Here is an 18,503-nt window from a genome sequence, read left to right as displayed (position 1 = left end):
TCACTGCACTGCTTGTTCTGCTCCTTCTTCCACAGGGGATCGATGGACATGGAGAGGCAGAGAGGGGCAGAGGCCCGAGTGGCGGCTTGGAGACTGGGGCATAGGGCTGGGTTTGAATCCTGAGCTTTGAACGTTCTGGCTGTGTGGCCTTGGGAGCCTCTTTGGGACTCAGTTACCTCATCTGTAAAGTGAGGAGGTTCACCTTGCCTTGCTTGGTTGTTGTGAGAATTAAATAGAGCCCTATAGAGAGTCCCTGGTGGGGATGCTTGAGGATGCTGACAGTACCAACTCCAGGACACCTGGGACTTTCAGGAATGAGCCTGAGGCCTCCTCACTTCCTTTGGCTTTAACCACAGCCCCCGAAGTGGGAGCTGACCTGTGAGAAGCAGCAGCTCATGGAAGCCTGGAAGCCAGGCACTGGGCCTGGTGAGCATGAGAGCTTGCTCAGCCCCGATGGAAAACCAAGGGCCTGCCTGCAGCAGCAGCAGATGCAGCCAGCCCGGTCCTGCCCCAGAGGAGGGGGGGGACTTGCTGTCACCCCACGACCACCCACCCTGTCTCACAGTGACCCTTCTGCAAGGTCAGCCCAGCTGCCTCCCACCTGAGCCCCTCCAGCACACCTTTCCTCCTGCCGTCCCTGCCCCAGCGGCCCAGCTGCAACTCAGGCTCTGTCTGTTGCTCCAAGGTGGGGATAGGGGTAGGGGAGAGAGAGGGAAAAACAGCCTTCCAGGCCCGGGCACCTGAGAGCCAGTGAAAGTGGTCAGCAGGGGCCCCTTGCCCTGAGTTAAAAGGACAAGGAGCTGCCCACACTGCAGGTGGCCAAAAGCTGGGTACAGAAGGTGCGAAAAGCCAGGGGACTGACATGTGACCCAGTCCCCATGCTCCTCTTCTTCCCTCTGGGCGGTCATGGGAGGAACCTGCCCTTGAGAAACCATGTGGTTCCTTCCCACAGGCTTCTACCTCCCAGGAAGAGGATGCCCGGGGCCTTGGTTCTGTGCCAGGCTCAAGTACCAGCTTGCTTTCTCGCCATGTGACCTAGGCAAAACCCACCCATCCTGAGAGGCCCCTGGAAACTGCTAGCGTGTGTGTGAGGCTTTATAATTACCGCCGCAGGTTGTCCCTCCTGAGTGGGTGACAGCATGCATGGGCCAGGGCAGGAGGGGCCCTGGCTGGACATGGCTGAGCTCACATGGAGCCTGCAGTGGCTTCTTCTTCCGTTGTCTCCACGCCTACCCCCCTCACAAAGCAGTGGGGTTCCTACACGTCCCACCAGGTCCTCAGCCTCTAGGCTCCAGCCTGGGCCTAAACCAGGGCAGCCAATGGGTCCCTGGTCTGGCAGCCCAGATGTTCGAGTTCAAGGACAGGACCTTTGGTAACGCACATGGCCTAAGGCCTCTCTCTGCCCCTCTCAGGCCTCAGTTCCCCATCTGAAGCAGGCCTGGTGCTCTGTTTGTGGGAAGGTGCCAGGATCAACCCATGGCCCATTTTCCCTTCCCTGCCCCTCCTGGCCTCCAGCCTGCTCCCCTCTGGTATCTCCGCCTAGCCTCTCTTGGTCGTAAGTGGCAGAAACAGCACAAACCGGCTTAAGCAACTGCTCACTGCACCTGGCCATACAGGTACTCCTCCCACCAACCGGCCCAGGAATGCTGACCTACAGGACGGCCAATTTCCTGTGTCCCAAACCTGATGAGTGGCTCCTTCACTTACAGCATAGCATTTTTTTGTTTGCTTGAGACTGAGTCTCACTCTGTCACCCAGGCTGGAGTGCAGTGGCACAATCTCAGCTCACTTCAACCTCCGCCTCCCAGGGTCAAGTGATTCTCCTGCCTCAGCCTCCTGAGTAGCTGGAACTACAGGCACATGCCACCATGCCTGGCTAATTTTTGTATTTTTAGTAGAGACAGGTTTTCACCATGTTGGCTGGGCTGGTCTTGAACTCCTGACCTCAAGTGGTCCACCCGCCTTAGCCTCCCAAAGTGCTGGGATTACAGGCCACTGCACCCGGTCAAGCATAGCATCTTAAAGGGGAGTTTCAGATGTGACTAGGAGTATAAACTAGTGCTATATCTTTAGTCTCTGGCTAATCATTCCTTTTGGCCCAACCACTGGGAGGATGGGAAGTGTGGTTCTTTAGGATGAGGGTGACATCTGGATGAGTGCTAGGGCTGGGAGGAAGAAGGAAGGAGGAGGGAGAGAATGACACAGCCTCCCCTTTGGGAGTCAGTCATTCCCCCTGGCTAGTGAAAGAGACACCAGGGGTGGGAAGGGGAGGGGGCCATTCTCCTGGGTCCTAGAAGTCGGTGCCAGGGCAGGCTGGGCCACCAAAGGGGATGTTCCTAGGAAGCCCATCATCCTGACAGCTTTTCCAAACTCCCACCATGCACTGGCTATGCTCCATGCTTAGCCCTGCAGGGGACGGGGGAGAGGATGCCGCTTTCTGGGGTGGAACCTGTACTCGTGAACCATAGTAGACTGAGTGCTGTGTCCTGCAGGGTTCAGAGCACCACAGTCAGCCCTGGCTAGAGTCCCACCTCTCCACTCATTGGTTCCAGGGCTTTGGGCAGGCTGTTGAAGCTCTCTGAGCCTCAATGTCCTCATCTGTGGAATGGAGTCAATAATGCTCTCTTCTGAGGTTTAGGGTAAGGGCACAGTGGAATGATCTGTGTGACATGTTTGGCATATAGTAGCCACCCAGAAGGACTGTAGCGCTGGGAGGTCAGAGGCAAGAGCGAGCCAGCCCAGCCCTCCCATCTGAGAGTCAGCCCTCCCACTGGCCTGCCATGCACCATTCAGAAGCCTTTTCCCATCCGCCAGCAGGTCTGAGCCTCACTCCATACTTACAAGGGGGCGGGGCAGATGCTTAAGAGGTCCAGGGTTTGTTCACAGCCACGCAGTGATGAAAGTGGCCTGGAATTGTGGGGGTTGGCCAGGTGAGCCTGGTACCTGCACACGGGTGAAGGAGAGGCAGTGGGGTCTGAGCCATGTAGAGCTCCTGCTCACTCTTTGCTGGCCAGAAAGCAGGGAACGATGGCCAGGACCAGTCCAGGGCTGGCCAGGGCAGTAGGAAAGCTCTTCAGCAGCAGGCAGATGGCGTGGCCAACCCCTCTGGCCCCCCTCAACTCTTTGAAGAATCAAAGCCCACTGTGCTCCATCTTCCCAGATGTACAGAGGCAGCGCCACAAAGGCCCTAGGCCCCCCAGCCTAAGGAGGGCCAGACTTCCCACGAGCTCCACACCCAGTCCTCAAGCAGGTGGCTTCTTGGTTCCTTGAAGGTGGTGCTTCCTAGAAAAGCCTTGGCCACTATTGATTTTCTCATCTACAAAGATTCCAGCCAGAATACACAGTCTTCCTCAGGGCCGTGAAATGGAGCCAAGGGGAGGGCTCCTTCTTTATTGTGTGTCTCTCCATCCCCACCCTGGGTCTGCCTTCCTGCCTTTGTTCATCCACAAGCATTACTGAGCACCTACTGTTTGCCAGGCACCGAGCAGGTGCTACAGGGCACAAGGCACGAACTTCAGGTGAGACGGTTTTAAGGTTTTTGTGTATCAAAAGGTACAGTCAAAAAATGTCAAAACTGCTGATATCTAGTACAAAATATGATGTTCACGAGTTCTCCCTGACCCCTACCCCACCCCTGCCCACAGCTTGGACCCTCAGCCTGTCCCTGAACCTCCCCATTGCCAGCCCCAGGCCCTGGGTTAGGACATCATTTTGCAGGTGACTTTGTAATCGACACCGCTATAACTCTGTAGTAGTTAATAATTTAGTCCTGATTGGTGTGTTGGTTCTGGAAGAGACCACAGGCCCCATTCCTGAGCCTGAGGTCCAGTTAGAATAAAAAGAGCCAGCAAATGAGCCCAGGGCAGGCCAGAGGGCATGAGTTAGCCCGCGAGAACAGTTATGGTCCCTGTTTTTGTGATTTGAGAGAAGAGTTGGGGGGAGAAGGGAGGACTTCAGAGTAGCCTGCCTGGAACGCAGGGTGGGATTTGGGTAGGAAGAGTTGGGGGAAAGCATTTCTGGTGAGAGGAAGGCTCTAAACAAAGGTTGGAGGCAGACAGACGCCCAGAGCCTCTGGAACTGCAAGGAGGCTGTAGGGGGGTTCATGTTGGGATAAAGGGCCACAGTAGTGGATTGGGGTCAGGCCCTGGAAGGCCTAGAGGTGAGGCCATGGAGGCTGGACTGTCCCCAAGGCCATGGCTGCTGGGAAGATTTCTGACGTGATCTAGGACTCTAGCATCCCTGCTGTGAGCCCTGGGCAAGTCCAGCTCTTCTTTGAGTTGTCATTTGGAGGGGACACTGGGTGGCACAGAATGTGGCTCTGATACTCTGATGAGCAAAGAGTCCCTGGAGACTGAGAGGGGGTGTCAGCATGTTGGGACACAGTGGCCCCAGCTGGGAGGGAATGGGCTGCTTTCCATCTCTCAACCTCTGGTCTTTGGCCTCTGGGTGGGATTCTTAACCTGCAGATTCTGCCACTGCCAGCAACTCCAAGAGAGCTTTCTCATTTTTGTTTGTTTGTTTTTAGATGGAGTCTTGCTCTGTTGCCCAGGCTGGAGTGCAGTGGCTCGATCTCGGCTCACTGCAACCTCTGGCTCCTGGGTTCAAGTGATTCTCCTGCCTCAGCCTCTAGAGTAGCTGGGATTACAGGTGTGCACTACCACATCCAGCTAATTTTTGTATTTTTAGTAGAGATGGGGTTTTGCCATGTTGGTCAGGCTGGCCTCGAACTCCTGGTCTCAGGTGGTCTGCCCGCCTTGGCCTCCCAAAATGCTGGGATTACAGGTGTGAGCCACCCTGCCCGGCCCCAAGAGAGCTTTCTGATGGGACATCCTATCCTCCCTCTAAGCCCTGGTCAGATGCCCCCACCCCCAGGAAGCCCCCTTTGGTTTCTTCCCCATTCTTGGTTTGGATCTGTCCTGTAGCAGGCAGGCAGTAGAGCCTGGTGGCCACAGGCGGGGGATGGGGGTGGGGGGCTCAGGCAGGCCAGCTTCAATTCTTAGCTCTGCCAGTCACCAGATCTTGGGCCAGCCACTTAACCTTCCCGAGTCCATTTCATCATCTGTAAAATGGGTCTAAAATTACCCATCTCACGGGGTCTGCAAGATGGTTAATGCACTGCCTTCCACTTAAAAATAGAAATTGTACGTGAAAGCAGACTCATTTATGCTTATCAACTCTGCATTTCCTTTATTCTTAGGCATACATTTTTTATATTTATATTTTATATATATTATTACATATATACATATACATATTTATATTTATATATTTTATAATATATTTATATTATTGAAATCAGGATTAAATTTACAATCAGTGGGCAAGAAGCTTTAAATTGCTGGTGTGGATTGCCATTCATGGGGTTTGGACTGGGAGAACATGGTCTAAGTGTGTACTCATGTGATCACCTCTACTTTCAGGTTCTCATTGGCTGGGCCTGATGGGCTGGAAGCACTTCAAAGGCAGGGAGGGCAGGGAGGGCATCTTGTCTGTGTCCTCCCAGCACCCAGCAAAGGGCCTGGCCCAGGCAAAGCTCTTTAGTGTTCGCTGGGCTGTATTCTGGCAGGGACTTGCCCAGTCATACAAGGAAGCAGGGCCAGGAAAAACACCTCAGTCACTTGATTCCATCTGGCAGGCTTCAGCATGTCTGCTGGGGTTCTCTGGCTGGCCCACCTCTTCCAGGCCAGGATTCTAGCATCCCTGCTGTGAGCCCTGGGCAAGTCCAGCTCTTCTCTGAGTTGTCATTTAGAGGGGACACTGGGTGGCACAGAATGTGGCTCTGACACTCCAGGCGGCTCTGCCAGTGGCTTCCCAAGTGCAGTCCCAAAGTGGATACATGATTCTGTACATGATTTCAGGAGGTCTGTGGGTCCCTGAAGCCCCAGGTTTCAGGACCAGAAGTCCTATACAGGTAGATTTTTAGCTTAATAGCTATTTATCCTGATCTGGGTCCATGCTTGCCAGCTGCCCACAGGTGGGATGGGAGTAGGGTATCTGGAAGGTCCTGGAGCTAAGCACAGATGCTAGCAGCCCTAACCCCCTGATATGGTTTGACTGTGTCCCCACCCAAATCTCATCTTGAATTGTAGCTCTCATAATTCCTTCATGTTGTGGGAGGGGCCAGTGGGAGATAATTGCATCACGGGGGTGGTTTCCCCCATACTGTTCTCGTGGTAGTGAATAAGTCTCACGAGATCTGATGGTTTTATAAGGGAAACCCTTTCGCTTGGCACTCATTCTGTCTTGCTGCCACCATGTAAGAAGTGCCTTTCGCCTTCCACCATGATTATGAGGCCTCCCCAGCCATGTGGAACTGTGAGTCCATTAAACCTCTTTCTCTTCCCAGTCTTGGGTATGTCTTTATCAGCAGCATGAAAACAGACGAATACACCCCCTTACCATGCTGGAGATGCTCTTCCCTAGCCCCCTGGATGGCGTTATTCCAGACCTGGGCCAGGAGTCCCCACACTGTCCCCGGGACATCATACCTTCCTTTCACAGGAGCGGATTGGAATGGTTGGTTGGTGGGTAGACAAGGGCTAGTCCTGAAGCCTCATGGATAGAGCAGAGGACTTTTTGCTTAGATGACATGTTTATTGGTGGTGCTTTGGAGAGCCAGGAACTTTCTTCTCTGAGTGGCTTCATGCATCTCATGCAAGTTTAGACTCTACATTCTGTTGCGTCACAGGAATCAAGGCCATAGGCCTGGCCAGCTCCCCTTGCCTCAGCCTGCTCCCACACCTTCAGGGGGACTCCAGGCACAGGGAAGCCCCCCAGAGCACACCAGTATGACAGCTTCAAAAAGCCACCTAAAATAGCTTTCTAGCCCCCTCCCTTTCTTCTTAGGGCTCAAATTCAGGATCTGAAATGGAGGGGGCTTGGGTATGGGGCTGCAGGCAAGGGGCCGGAGCACATCTCTTGCTCTTGGACCTCAATTCTGGCTGGACCTTGCGGCTCACACCCTGACTCTTAAACCAGGTCACCAAACATTTTTCTCCAACCCCCACCAGTCCTCCAGGAGTTGGCCAGGGACAGGCAAGGGTAAGATACTGTCATCCTGTGGCCCTGACCCTCTCCCAGGCTCTGCAACACACACAGGCAGAGACAATTGCGTGTCTCTTTCAGGGAGCATTAGGTTTATTTCTAGTTAGGCTGAACTCCTGGGGAGGTGGCTGGTGCCACCATAAGTCCTCGGTCTGGCCAGGGGACCTGAGGTGGCACCGTCCGGCAGCCTGGGAGTCAGCCTGCTTTCCAGAGATTAATGCCAGGGGGTCAGGTAGTTGACACGACTGTGGAGAGAAGTAGGGGTGAGGTGGGGGCTTCCAGGGTGTCCTAGGGGAAAAATCAGGCTTCCCCCCTCTAGGATCTGAAAACACAGCTTCCAGCCAGCCTCTGTGTGGCTCAGGAGCCTTCAGTGGCTCCCTGTTTTCTGTATTTTCAGCTGTCCTCCTTAGCTTTCAAGCTAACCTCCCTCCTTTGACTTTGCCTCATCCTTCTCTCCCATTGATACCTAATTATGAACAGCTTCACCCATTTTTCAGTCATTTAGTGAACCTACTCTGTTAGGCATCGTATGGTAGCAAAACCCAGAAACATTTCCCCGTGTGGGAGAGGGGAAGGCTAGTTTCTGTCAATAATGACAGTGCAATAGTCTGAGTGCTCTCTAAGATAGGGACACAAAGGTAGTGACCAATGGGAGGGAGTGTGAGGTGGTGGGGAGAGGCAGAGGGTGGGGGAAGACTTCAAGGAGGATGGCACATCTGGGCTGGGCTTTAAAGAGCATGAAGGAGGCCGGGCGCTGTAGCTCATGCCTGTAATCCCAGTACTTTGGGAGGCTGAGGCGGGTGGATCACGAGGTCAGGAGTTCGAGACCAGCCTGACCAACATGGTGAAACCTCATCTCTACTAAAAATACAAAAATTAGCCGAGCTTGGTCGCGCGCGCCGGTAATCCCAGCTACTCAGAAAGCTAAGGCAGGAGAATTGCTTGAACCCGGGAGGCGGAGGTTGCAGTGAGCTGAGATCTGGCCATTGCACTCTAGCCTGGGCGACAGAGTGAGACTCCGTCTCAAAATAATAATAATAATAATAATAATAATAATAATAATAATAATAGCACGAAGGAGTTTTCCAGGCAGAGGAGGAAGGGCCACCTAGGCACTGAAACAGCACAGGCAAAGGTGTGAAGAGTGCTTGGTCTGCTGGGTTTCGGGGGAGTCTGGTCTTGCTGGAGTGTACAAAGTGGGGCGGGGAAGGTGAGAGACGGCTTAGTTATGAAAATGTTTGAGGATCTTGCAACCTCTTGCAAGAGGTCCTTATCTTGGAGATAAGAACTCTTGTTCTTACCTTATCTTCTCTCTTTACTTGTGGGGCGACCCTGCCGGGAAGACCACTTAGCCCTCTCCCTTAGGGCCTCTCCGCACCCTAAAAGGCAGATTCTTGGCCCTCTCCCTTGTGTTTCTTATTTGTCTGTTTTCTCTCCTTCTAGGTAACATCCCTGCCCCATCCTTTTGGCCTCCTCCAGTCAAACCTGGTGGGATGTGGACCCCCTCCCGCGTCCACCCCCACCCCAGTGGGCTGCACATTTGCCAGGGGCGGATCTCTCCAGAGCGAAGCAGCTCGCGCCCTCCTAGGAGGGCCCCTCCTCCTCGCCAGGCCTCGCTGTGGCAGGGGGGTTTCAGAGTCAGGGAGCCCCGAGGCTGTCCCCAGCAGTCGGATGGGAACATGGTTGGCTATGGAGCGGGACAGGACTGTTCCCCTACCTGTAGCTGGAGCCGAAGCTTCGGAAGGTGTTCCTGGGAAAGAACGCGGCGGGTGAGCACGAGGTGGGAAGGGGCGACTCTCTCTGGGCGCCTCACTCGACCTCGGGAGCCACCCCCTCTCCCCGCCATCCCTCCTGAAGGGTTCCAGGGCGCCTTCACCCAATGTGAACGCCTCCACTCCGCAAGGGTGGAGTTGTCAGGGAGGGCAAGGTGCTCCGTTTAGTAGGAATTACACATGTATTCATTTGAAATTGCAATTTCTTTCTGGTGTATCGGAGCCAATTTTTCCCAGTTCTCACGTTTTCAAGGGTCATTGCGTGTGCGCTAGGAAAGCAGCCCAGACCTCATCCTCCCTCCTCCGGATATGGGGTCCCCGGGCACGTGGCGTTACTTACAGGGAGTCGAAAGGCAGGGGCTTCTGTCCGTAGCGGTCCAGGCTGGGGTTCTGGTTGAGGCAATACTGAGGCGGGCAGCAGGGATACGGGCGCGGTGAGTCGGGGGAGCAAGGACGCCCTTCCCATGCCCCACACAGGGCTTCCTGCTAGAGACCGTGGCCCTGAAGACTGGGAGGCCCTGCTCTGGGTCTCCTCCCCCGTACGCTCCCGACCAGGACCCCCCTCTCCCCGCTCAGGGAGGGGTCTGCGCGCAGCGCTCCCTACCCGCCAGCTCTGGGTCACGTCCGGCTTCAAGTACCGCACCGCGTAGCCGCTGAGACCCTCCACTGCGAACAGAAAGCCCCTCTCGAGCGCTCATCCGCCCTCCAGGACAAGCCCCGCCTCCTTACCTAAGCCCCGCCCACAATCCAGCCCCACCCACACATGTTCGGCGAACAGGTCCCGCCTCCGCTGCCCCGCCAGGGCAAAGCCCCCGCCCCGACGGCTCCGCCCCCTCCCCAAGGGCAGTCCTGCCTCCAGATCCGCGCGCATGTCTGGGCTCCACCCACCGCAAGTGCCACCTCTTCATCCCAGCGGCCCCGCCCTGTTTCTGCCTGGCCCGCCACCTACGTTCCTGTCCGCAGTCCACGCTCCCTGCTCCAGCCCCGCGGCCCACCTGTCCGGCAGTTCCTTCAGCGGCCCGTAGACTGACCTCGCTTGCTCAGGCAAGGCAGCTTGAACTCCCCGGCCGAGGACACGAAATGGGACCAGTCCTCGATGGCGCGCGTGAAGCAGGGCCAGTCCACTCGGTTGATGCCTGGCGCGATGGGCGCCAGCTTTCCCTCGTGGTACCTGTTGCGGAGCTTCTGGCCTGTCGCGGTGATGTCCTGACAGGGCCGCGGGGGTCAGGCCCGCGCGGCCGTAGCCGCAGGAGCCTAGGGAAGCCATCCCAGTCCATCCCAAAGGCCTCAGTTGACAACTGGCCCGGTGCATTGGACCGAGGGGGCGCCCGAAGTCGTGAACCCGGATGGGGTGATGTGGGGAGCGGGAGTCCCAAGCAGGCACCTGAGAAGGTGCTCGGGGTGTAGATCCCAGGACCAGAGGTGCTTGGGGCTGGTGCCCCTTAGCAAACCCAAGGGCAGGGCAAAGGACACTCACCAAACACTGCAGGGGTTTGTTGGGGACCCCAAGGAGTGTAAAATGGGCGTTGTCAAATTCATCTGTTGAAACAAGAGAAAGGGAGAAGAGGTGTCTCCTTCACCAGTGGTCAGAGGTCATGGGAGAACTTTGGCCCACACTGTACTTCAAAAATTTTTTGAGGCCGGGCACGATGGCTCACACCTGTAATCCCAGCACTTTGGGAGGCTGAGGCGGGTGGATCACTTAAGGTCAGGAGTTCCAGACCAGACTGGCCAACATGGTGAAAACCCATCTCTACTAAAAATGCAAAAATTAGCCAGGCATGGTGGCAAGCGCCTGTAATCCCGGGTACTTGGGAGGCTAAGGCAGAAGGATCACTTGAGTCCAGGAGGTCGAAGCTTCAGCGATCATGCCACTGCACTTCCACCTGGGTGACAGAGCAAGATCCTGTCTCACAAAAAGAAAAAAAAGGCTGGGCACGGTAGCTCACACTTGTAATCCCAGCACTTTGGGAGGCCAAAGCGGGTGGATCACTCGAGCTCAGGAGTTCGAGACCAGCCTGGGCAACAAGGTGAAACCCTATCTCTACCAAAAATACGAAAAATTAGTTGAGTGTGGTGGCATGTGACTGTAGTCCCAGCTACTAGGGAGGCTAAGGCACGAGGATCATTGGAATCCAGGAGGTAGAGGTTGCAGTGAGCTGAGATTGCACCACTGCACTCCAGCATGGGCAACAGAGCGAGACTCTCTTAAAAAAATTTTTTTTAATTTGACAACTTAAAAAAATCTAAGATAAAATAGTATTCACATCTTACCCCTTGCAACAGAATAAAACTCCAAAGATTCCAATGTCAAAAGTGAACATGGGCAAATTCTTTTATAATCTTGGGATGGGAAAGGCCTTAATAATTTTAATTAAAAATCCAGAAGCTTTAAAGAAAAGATTGATCATTTAAATACATAAAAATAAACTTCTACGTGGCAAAAACAGATGTCAAAAAACAAATGGAAAAAATATTTCCACTTATTTTGCAGATATTAATATTAATATTAATTAATATTCCTTAATATTGAAAGAGTGCCTAGAAATCAAGACGCACAAAAAATACCAGGTATGGTGGCTTGAGCCTGTAGTGCCAGCTACTCAGGAAGCTGAGGCAGAAGGATTGCTTGAGCCCAGGAGTTTGAGGCTGCAAGTGAGCTGTGATCATGCCACTGCACTCCAGCCTGGGTGGCATAGTGAGACCTTGTTTTTAATAAATAAATTAACAAGTTGAGGAATTTCTCTGTACAAGAACTCCAAGGTGCAGAAGGGTATATACAATATGCTACCATTTGCTTTTTTAAAAAAATTTTTTTGAGACAGAGTCTCGCTCTGTTGCCCAGGTTGGAGTACAGTGGCGCGGTCTCGGCTCACTGCAACCTCCACCTCCCAGGTTCAAGCGATTCTCACGCCTCAGCCTCCCGAGTAGCTGGGATTACAGGTGCGTGCTGCCATGCCTGGCTAATTTTTGTATTTTTAGTAGAGATGGGGTTTCACCATGTTGGCCAGGCTGGTCTCGAATTGCTGACCTCAAGTGATCTGTCCACCTCAGCCTCCCAAAGTGCTGGGATTACAGGCGTGAGCCACCGCGCCCGGCCTACTGTTTGCTTTAAAATGGTAGACTAAACACAGACTATTGGAAACAGAAAATATATATTCAGGTCATCACCTTAACCAAATCATCAAACTTAGCATCACAAATAATGTGATAATGAAATTCTGTGCCTCCTGCTGCAGCATTATGGCAAACACGGCATCTGTCGCCTGTGAAAGATTCTGGCCAGCAGTGTTTAACCTGGTGATTTAGGTCTCTACACCTAGCTGCTGGTTTACAGAAAATAGATTAACAAGGTAAGAAACACCATGAGGAAACAGTGGTTCAAATTCACCATATGGGACTGTCTACAACACAACTGTTGGAGACTCTTTAAAAAGTCAGTATGATGGTGGGCAATGGAAACTGGGTGGACTGTTTTAGACTAAGACGAAAGACATAACAAGTAACTGAAATACATAATCCCAGATTGAATTCTTCTTCCAAAAAATTATTTTAAAGCCAGAAAAGACATCTTTGAGGGCAATTGGGGAGATTTTAATATGGTCTGGATATTAGATGTTGTCGAAGTATTGTTAGCTTTCCTAGGTGTGATAATGGTATTGTGTCATGTAGAAGGATGTTTTTGTCATTGGGAGCTGCTTGCTAAAGGGTGTCCAAGAATGTAAGAGAGAGGGCAAGTGAAGTAAAAATATGGCAAAAATCAACTGAAGCAGGCGGAAGGTCTTGGGTCTCATAGTAGTATTCTTTCAACTTTTCTCCATTTGAAAATGTTTATCATGTAAACTAAAAATAAAATCCTGAGGTCTCCGCAACGTATTGACTGAGCGAACCCCCCTCTTGGCTACGGGGACCCCCCAAAACCTTAAAAAACTGAGTTCCCAGCCATAATGGGACAGGAGGTCAGACATGCTTCATTCTACCCCTGCCTTTTTGCGGTTTAGACACAATAAATGACCAGCATTAATGTTAACTAGCAATCACAAGGCCAGGTGCGGTGGCTGCTCCTTCCAGTGGTTTTGGAGGCCAATCACTTGAGGTCAGGATTTTGAGACCGGCCTGGCTGACATGGTGAAACCCCATGTCTACTAAAAATACAAAAATCAGCTGCGCATGGTGGCACACTCTTGTAGTCCCAGCTAGCTACTCAGGAGGCTGAGGCAGGAGAATCACTTGAACCCAGGGGGCGGAAGTTGCAGTGAGCCGAGATCATGCCACTGCACTCCAGCCTGGGTGACAGAGCGAGACTCCATCTCAAAAAAAAAAAAAAAAAAAAGAGAGGGATTACAAAACTAAGAGAATAGACTCTTTGTGGCAATAAGATACCAAATTGTTATTATTATTATTATTATTATTATTGAGATGGAGTGTCACTCTGTTGCCCAGGCTGGAGTGCAGTGGCGCGATCTCGGCTCACTGCAACCTCCGCCTCCTGGGTTCAAGCAATTATCCTGCCTCAGTCTCCCGAGTAGCTGGGATTACAAGTGCACACTACCACGCCCGGCTAATTTTTGTATTTTTAGTAGAGACAGGGTTTTACCATATTGGTCAGGCTGGTCTTGAACTCCTGACCTCAGGCGATCCACTTGCCTCGGCCTCCCAAAGTGCTGGAATTACAGGCGTGAGCCGCCGCGCCCGGCCAAGATACCAGATTATTAACAGGACCTAAGGCCTTGCCAGGCAAGGGTTAAGTCACGCACCCCTATACTTAAAGAATAAACTACAGGCTGGTCGTGGTAGCTCAAGCCTGTAATTCCAACACTTCGGGAGGCTGAAGCTGGAGGATCACTTGAGCCCAGAAGTTGGAGACCAGCCCTGGCAACGTAGTGTAACCCTGTCTCCACACAAAACAAACAAACAACAACAAGAACAACAAAAATAGCCTGGCATAGTGGTGTGTGCCTGTAGTCCCAGCTACTCAGGAGGCTGAAGTGGGAGGATCACCTGAACCTGGGAGGTCGAGGCTGTAATGAGCCACGTTTGTGACATTGCACTCTAGCCTGGGTGATGGAGAGAAACTCTGACAAACAAAACAAAACAAAAAACAAAACACAAAAATAAATAAGCTAGGTTTTAATTGCCATGAGGTTTTTCTTTTTCTCTAGCCCTGGCCTTGAGATAAGCAATATTAAAACAATTACAACTCATACAGCTCACAGATGCTGACGAACTGACCCCCTGATCCACCAGCCACAGCTATGCCTTTGATTGCATAAGAGGCTGATTTCAATAACTTTCTCCAGATAAGAAGACCACCAACCATGGACAGGTCCTGCCCGGCGTACAGAGGCTGCTCACTTGCTGGGCTTTGCGTCCTGAAAAGACTTTTTGACGTATAGGGCCTAATTGTAATACATTTAAAGGTTAAGTCTTCACCTCAAAGCGAACATGGGTTGTATGTTACATGCATGTTTGTTCAATATGCCCATGTCAGTACTATCTTCGTGAATATTCATAGCTCCTCCTATAACCTATTGAATACGTATGTTTAGCCAACCCTTTGAACACAAAGCTCTTACCCAACCCCTCCTCCTTTGACATTCCTATCTTTGGGCTTTAGCTGGGGGCACGCTTTCCAGCCTGTGGGATGGCCACCTTGCAGCTATAACCCCTTATAAGAAATACAGTCTCCTTTTGTAAACTTATACATTTATTTTTATTTTTTGAAGACGGAGTCTCACTCTGTCACCCAGGCTGGAGTGCAGTGGCTCCATCTCGGCTCATCGCAACCTCTGCCTCCCGGGTTCAGGTGATTCTCCTGCCTCAGCCTGGGAGCTGGGATTACAGGCACCCACCACCCCGCCCAGCTAATTTTTGTATTTTTAGTGAAGATGGGGGTTTCACCATGTTGGCCAGGCTGGTCTCGAACTTTTGACCTCACGTGATCTGCCTGCCTCGGCCTCCCAAAGTGCTGAGATTATGGGCGTGAGCTACCGTGCCCTGCCTAAGTTTATAAATTTCTGATTTTTCAGTTAACAGTAATAAAAAGTTGGGGAGCAAAATAACGTGTTTATATTCCCATTAGTAAACCAGGGAGAGACATCAGAAACTAAGAATGTGGGGGCGGTTACCTGTATTGGGGGGGCAGTGGGAGTGAGGCTTGTTGCTGTGCATATTGTTACAGAATGCTGTAAATTTTGAGCTTTGAAGTTGTGACTATTACTTTTACCTAAAGCATATGCTTACAATAAAATACAAATCTACATCAGAGCTTTCCTTAAAAATCTAGATTCCTGGCTTCTCTCAGAAGCAGGAAATTGGAAGAACTGGTGACCTGGCTGGCCCCTCCAACATAGCACAGTCTGCGGGGAGCCCCGTGGCTGCCGTTTAAATAGGGCAGGTGTGGGTGCCCCATTTCCTTGTGGAATTTTCCTTCCCCACAGCCTCCCCACCCACTTCCCTCATTTGTGTTTCCCATCAGGGCCCGTGTGGCAACTCTGGTAATCTCCATGCGATCTCTGACACCCTCAGCCCACCTGTCACCCAAGCTGGAGCCTAGGTATGGGCCTGCACTCCCCCTGTTCGGCCTCCTACCCTGCCCCGCCTGCACCTACTCCTGTTGACTTTATCTGCTAAATACCTTCTAAATCCCTCCACACGCAAGCTCCTCAGTCCATGCGGGGTTATTCACTAGGCCCGTGGGGCTCTTTTGCCCTGAAGGCCCATACGTCCTCCTCTCCTGCATGGGGGCTGTGAGGAGGTCTTTCTCTCTCTTTTCCACATACAGAGATGCTTGGGCAGAAGTTGTTACTGTTATGATTCCTACCACTGCGCCTGTCAACCTCTGCCCAGTTCTCTCTCCATTAATTACAACAGGCTAGGCACAGTGGCTCATGCCTGTAATCTCAGCACTTTGGGAGGCCAAGGCAGGAGGATCGTTTGAACCCAGGAGTTGAGACCAGGCTAGGCAACATAGGGAGACCCTGTCTCTACAAATAATTTTCTAAAATTAGCAGGGTAGGGTGGCACGTGTCTGTGGTGCCAGCTATTCGGGAGGCTGAGATGGGAGGATCATTTGAGCCTGGGAGGTCGAGGTTGCAGTGAGCTGTAATCAGGCCACTGCACTCCAGCCTGGGCGACAGAGTAAGACACTGTCTTCAAAAAACAAAACAACAATAACAACAATGGCATTAGCAATACTTTTTGAGCACATATTATGTGCCAGGCACTACTCTAAGTGCCTTTTTTTTGAGACAGAGGCTCACTCTTGTTGCCCAGGCTGGAGTGCAGTGGCACGAACTCCGCTCACTGCAACCTCCGCCTCCCAGGTTTAAGCGATTCTCATGCCTCAGCCTCCCAAGTAGCTGGGATTACAGGCACCTGCCACCACGCCTGGTTAATTTTTGTATTTTTAGTAGAGATGGGGTTTCACCATGTTGACCAGGCCTGTCTCAAACTCCTGACCTCAGGTTATCAGCCTGCCTTGGCCTCCCAAAGTGCTGGGATTGCAGGCGTGAGCCACTGCGCCCACCCTCTAAGTGTTTTTTGTGCCTTATCTCTTTCTAACCCCACAACAACACTTTGAGGCAGGCCTTGTCAGTTATCCTCATTGTACTGTGCAGTAAACAGAGGCTCAGACCTGGCCAAAGTGTCCTGGGCAGGGAGCAGCAGAGCTGGGACTGGCCTCTTTCACCCTTGCATCTGTCTCCCTCTTTCTTGAAACCACCTGCCCCTTCCCCAAAGGGGATCCTGCACTGGTGGCCTGACCTTTGCGGCAGTAGGTGGTGGACTGGCAGTGCTCATCAGGAAGGCAGGCCTTGACAGTGTCCCTGTCCATGTGGCGCAGGGTGGGCAGGGCTGGGTGGTAGAGCTGCTGCTTCACGCCCGCCAGCTGGTTGCGCTGCCGCTCCACAGGAAGCAGGATGGCCGGGGAGGCATACACATGTGTGGAGCCATTGTCCCAGGGCACCAGGTCGATGATGCGGGCCATAGCTGGGGGGCAGAGGGTTCTAAGGGGCTCACCCTGGGCTCATGCCGGCCAGACACCCTTCTCTGCATGAAAACAACCTTGGCCAGTGCCGACGTCTACTTGCCAAACATTTATTTAGCACCTACTGTGTGCCAGGCCATTTTTCCGGAGCTCAGCATGAGGTGGCAAGAACATTCAGATAACAGAACAGAGACAACCCTCCCACTCCCCTTCCAACACACACACACACACACACACACACACACACACACACACACACTCACATTGTACCATGGCTGTGAGGGAGGTCAGTACAGAGTGTGTGTTTCTGGGGAGGCTGGACTTGGGACATTCACGGAATGGTCTAAAAGAGGTGGTATTTGAGTCTATTCTTTTTTTTTGAGACAGAGTCTCTCTCTCTCCTGCTCAGACTGAAGTACAGCGGCGCCATCTTGGCTCACTGTAACCTCTGTCTCCTGGGTTCAAGTGATTCTCCTGCCTTAGCCTCCTGAGGAACTGGGATTATAGGCATCCACCACCACATGTGGCTAGTTTTTGTATTTTTAGTAGAGACGGGGTTTCACTGTGTTGGCCAGGCTGGTCTTGAACTCCTGACCTCAAGTGATCCACCCGCCTCAGCCTCTCAGAGTGCTGGGATTACAGGTGTGAGCCACCTTGTCCGGCAAGTCTATTCTTAAATAATAAGCAGGAAAGTGCAGCAGCAAGTGGGTTCAGAATGTAGCTTAGTATGCCGTATACCTCTGGGTGAATAATTATGGACTTACCCTAGCTAAGATATTTACCCAAAATTCTACAGATTGACTCAGAAAGATTTTCAGGAAGGGGAGCAACATGATATATTTAAACTAGAAAAGCATTACTGGATACCCAGTGCCTCCCTTTAAAAAGCAGATAGTCCCAGGAGGCTTTCAGTCATTTACACTTTAGTGAGAATTTGTTGAGGCAGCTTGCTTTCTTCCTGACCCTGAGTTAGAGGTGAGAGGTGGAGGTGGGAGCGAGGGTGGCAGAAGGAGAGAGGACCTTAGATCATGGAGGAGCAGGGAGGCGGCATGGTGACAAGGCATAGGGAAGCTGCCTTAGGGGATGTGACTGCCTGGGGAGGGACAGGGAGGGGGATCACGGAGATGGGGAAGAGAGCGAGGGCTCCCTGCTTCTGACTCACCAATAGCAGCTACCTTATCTGTAGGGCCCAGGCCCAGGTGCACAGGCTTATAAGGACTTTCAGCTCTTTGACTGCTCAATGGGCAGAAGAGGAAGTGAGGTGGACGAGCCCTTATTATGGACAGCAGCAGAATAAAGGAACATTGTGCACAGACAATGCCCATTGCAGCCTGATTCTGAGGCACCCACTCCTTAGCAACCCTGGCAACTACAGGCTCTAACAAGAGCCTGTGCCAGAATTCCTGTGCTCTGGCCACTCCCTTGCAGCCTTCCTGAAGGCTGTGGTCTCCCAGGCCTCAGCACAGGCCAGGCATCTTGGGAATTGTCAGATGGGGAGCTGGGGTTCCCTGGAAGTAGTCAGGCCAAGGCAGGCCAGAAATGACTACTGAGCCCACTGCAGGCTGTGTAATCCTGGGCTAATTACCACCTCTCTCTGGGACTCAAGGATCTCCTCTGTGTTAGGCAAGGACTCTAGGATCTGCCGTTAGGAGGATCTGGATGGTGAGAGAGATCTCCCAACCCTGGAACCCTCAGGGAAG

The 18,503-nt window shown here is 52.3% G+C and overlaps 1 protein-coding gene across 3 annotated transcripts; it reads right to left on the bottom strand.

The window, feature by feature from the left end:
* Nucleotides 1-4,987: 4,987 nt before the first annotated feature.
* Nucleotides 4,988-18,128, bottom strand: SPMIP8 (sperm microtubule inner protein 8). 3 transcript variants are annotated; one of them, XM_032157486.2, is made up of 8 exons: nucleotides 17,966-18,128; nucleotides 16,581-16,805; nucleotides 10,294-10,355; nucleotides 9,848-10,022; nucleotides 9,421-9,482; nucleotides 9,157-9,302; nucleotides 8,762-8,794; nucleotides 4,988-7,289 (listed from the first exon to the last, which is right to left on the bottom strand). In XM_032157486.2, the coding sequence occupies exons 1-8, from the start codon at nucleotides 18,126-18,128 to the stop codon at nucleotides 7,259-7,261; spliced, it is 897 nt and encodes a 298-aa protein (XP_032013377.1). In that variant the 3' UTR covers nucleotides 4,988-7,258. The 3 variants fall into 3 exon arrangements, 2 of the variants coding, with proteins under 2 accessions (XP_032013377.1, XP_032013378.2); XM_032157487.2 differs by having other exon boundaries at nucleotides 9,157-9,221; nucleotides 17,966-18,121; XR_009214212.1 differs by lacking the exons at nucleotides 4,988-7,289; nucleotides 8,762-8,794 and having other exon boundaries at nucleotides 9,158-9,299; nucleotides 9,766-10,022.
* Nucleotides 18,129-18,503: the final 375 nt, after the last annotated feature.

This window comes from Hylobates moloch, unplaced genomic scaffold (genome assembly GCF_009828535.3).
Source record: "Hylobates moloch isolate HMO894 unplaced genomic scaffold, HMol_V3 SCAFFOLD_6, whole genome shotgun sequence".
Classification (NCBI taxonomy): Eukaryota; Metazoa; Chordata; class Mammalia; order Primates; family Hylobatidae; genus Hylobates; species Hylobates moloch.
Note: the sequence above shows the minus strand (reverse complement) of the source record. Positions and strands in the feature narration are given on the sequence as shown.

Excerpts from the sequence above, each read along its gene's own strand:
- SPMIP8 (XM_032157486.2), bottom strand. The coding sequence starts at position 18,128 with ATGGGCATTGTCTGTGCACAATGTTCCTTTATTCTGCTGCTGTCCATA. Across the intron at positions 10,356-16,580 it reads CACCACCTACTGCCGCAAAG|ATGAATTTGACAACGCCCAT; the intron begins GTCAGGCCACCA and ends TTGTTTCAACAG. Across the intron at positions 8,795-9,156 it reads CCCCTGCCTTTCGACTCCCT|GAACACCTTCCGAAGCTTCG; the intron begins GTAAGTAACGCC and ends GTTCTTTCCCAG.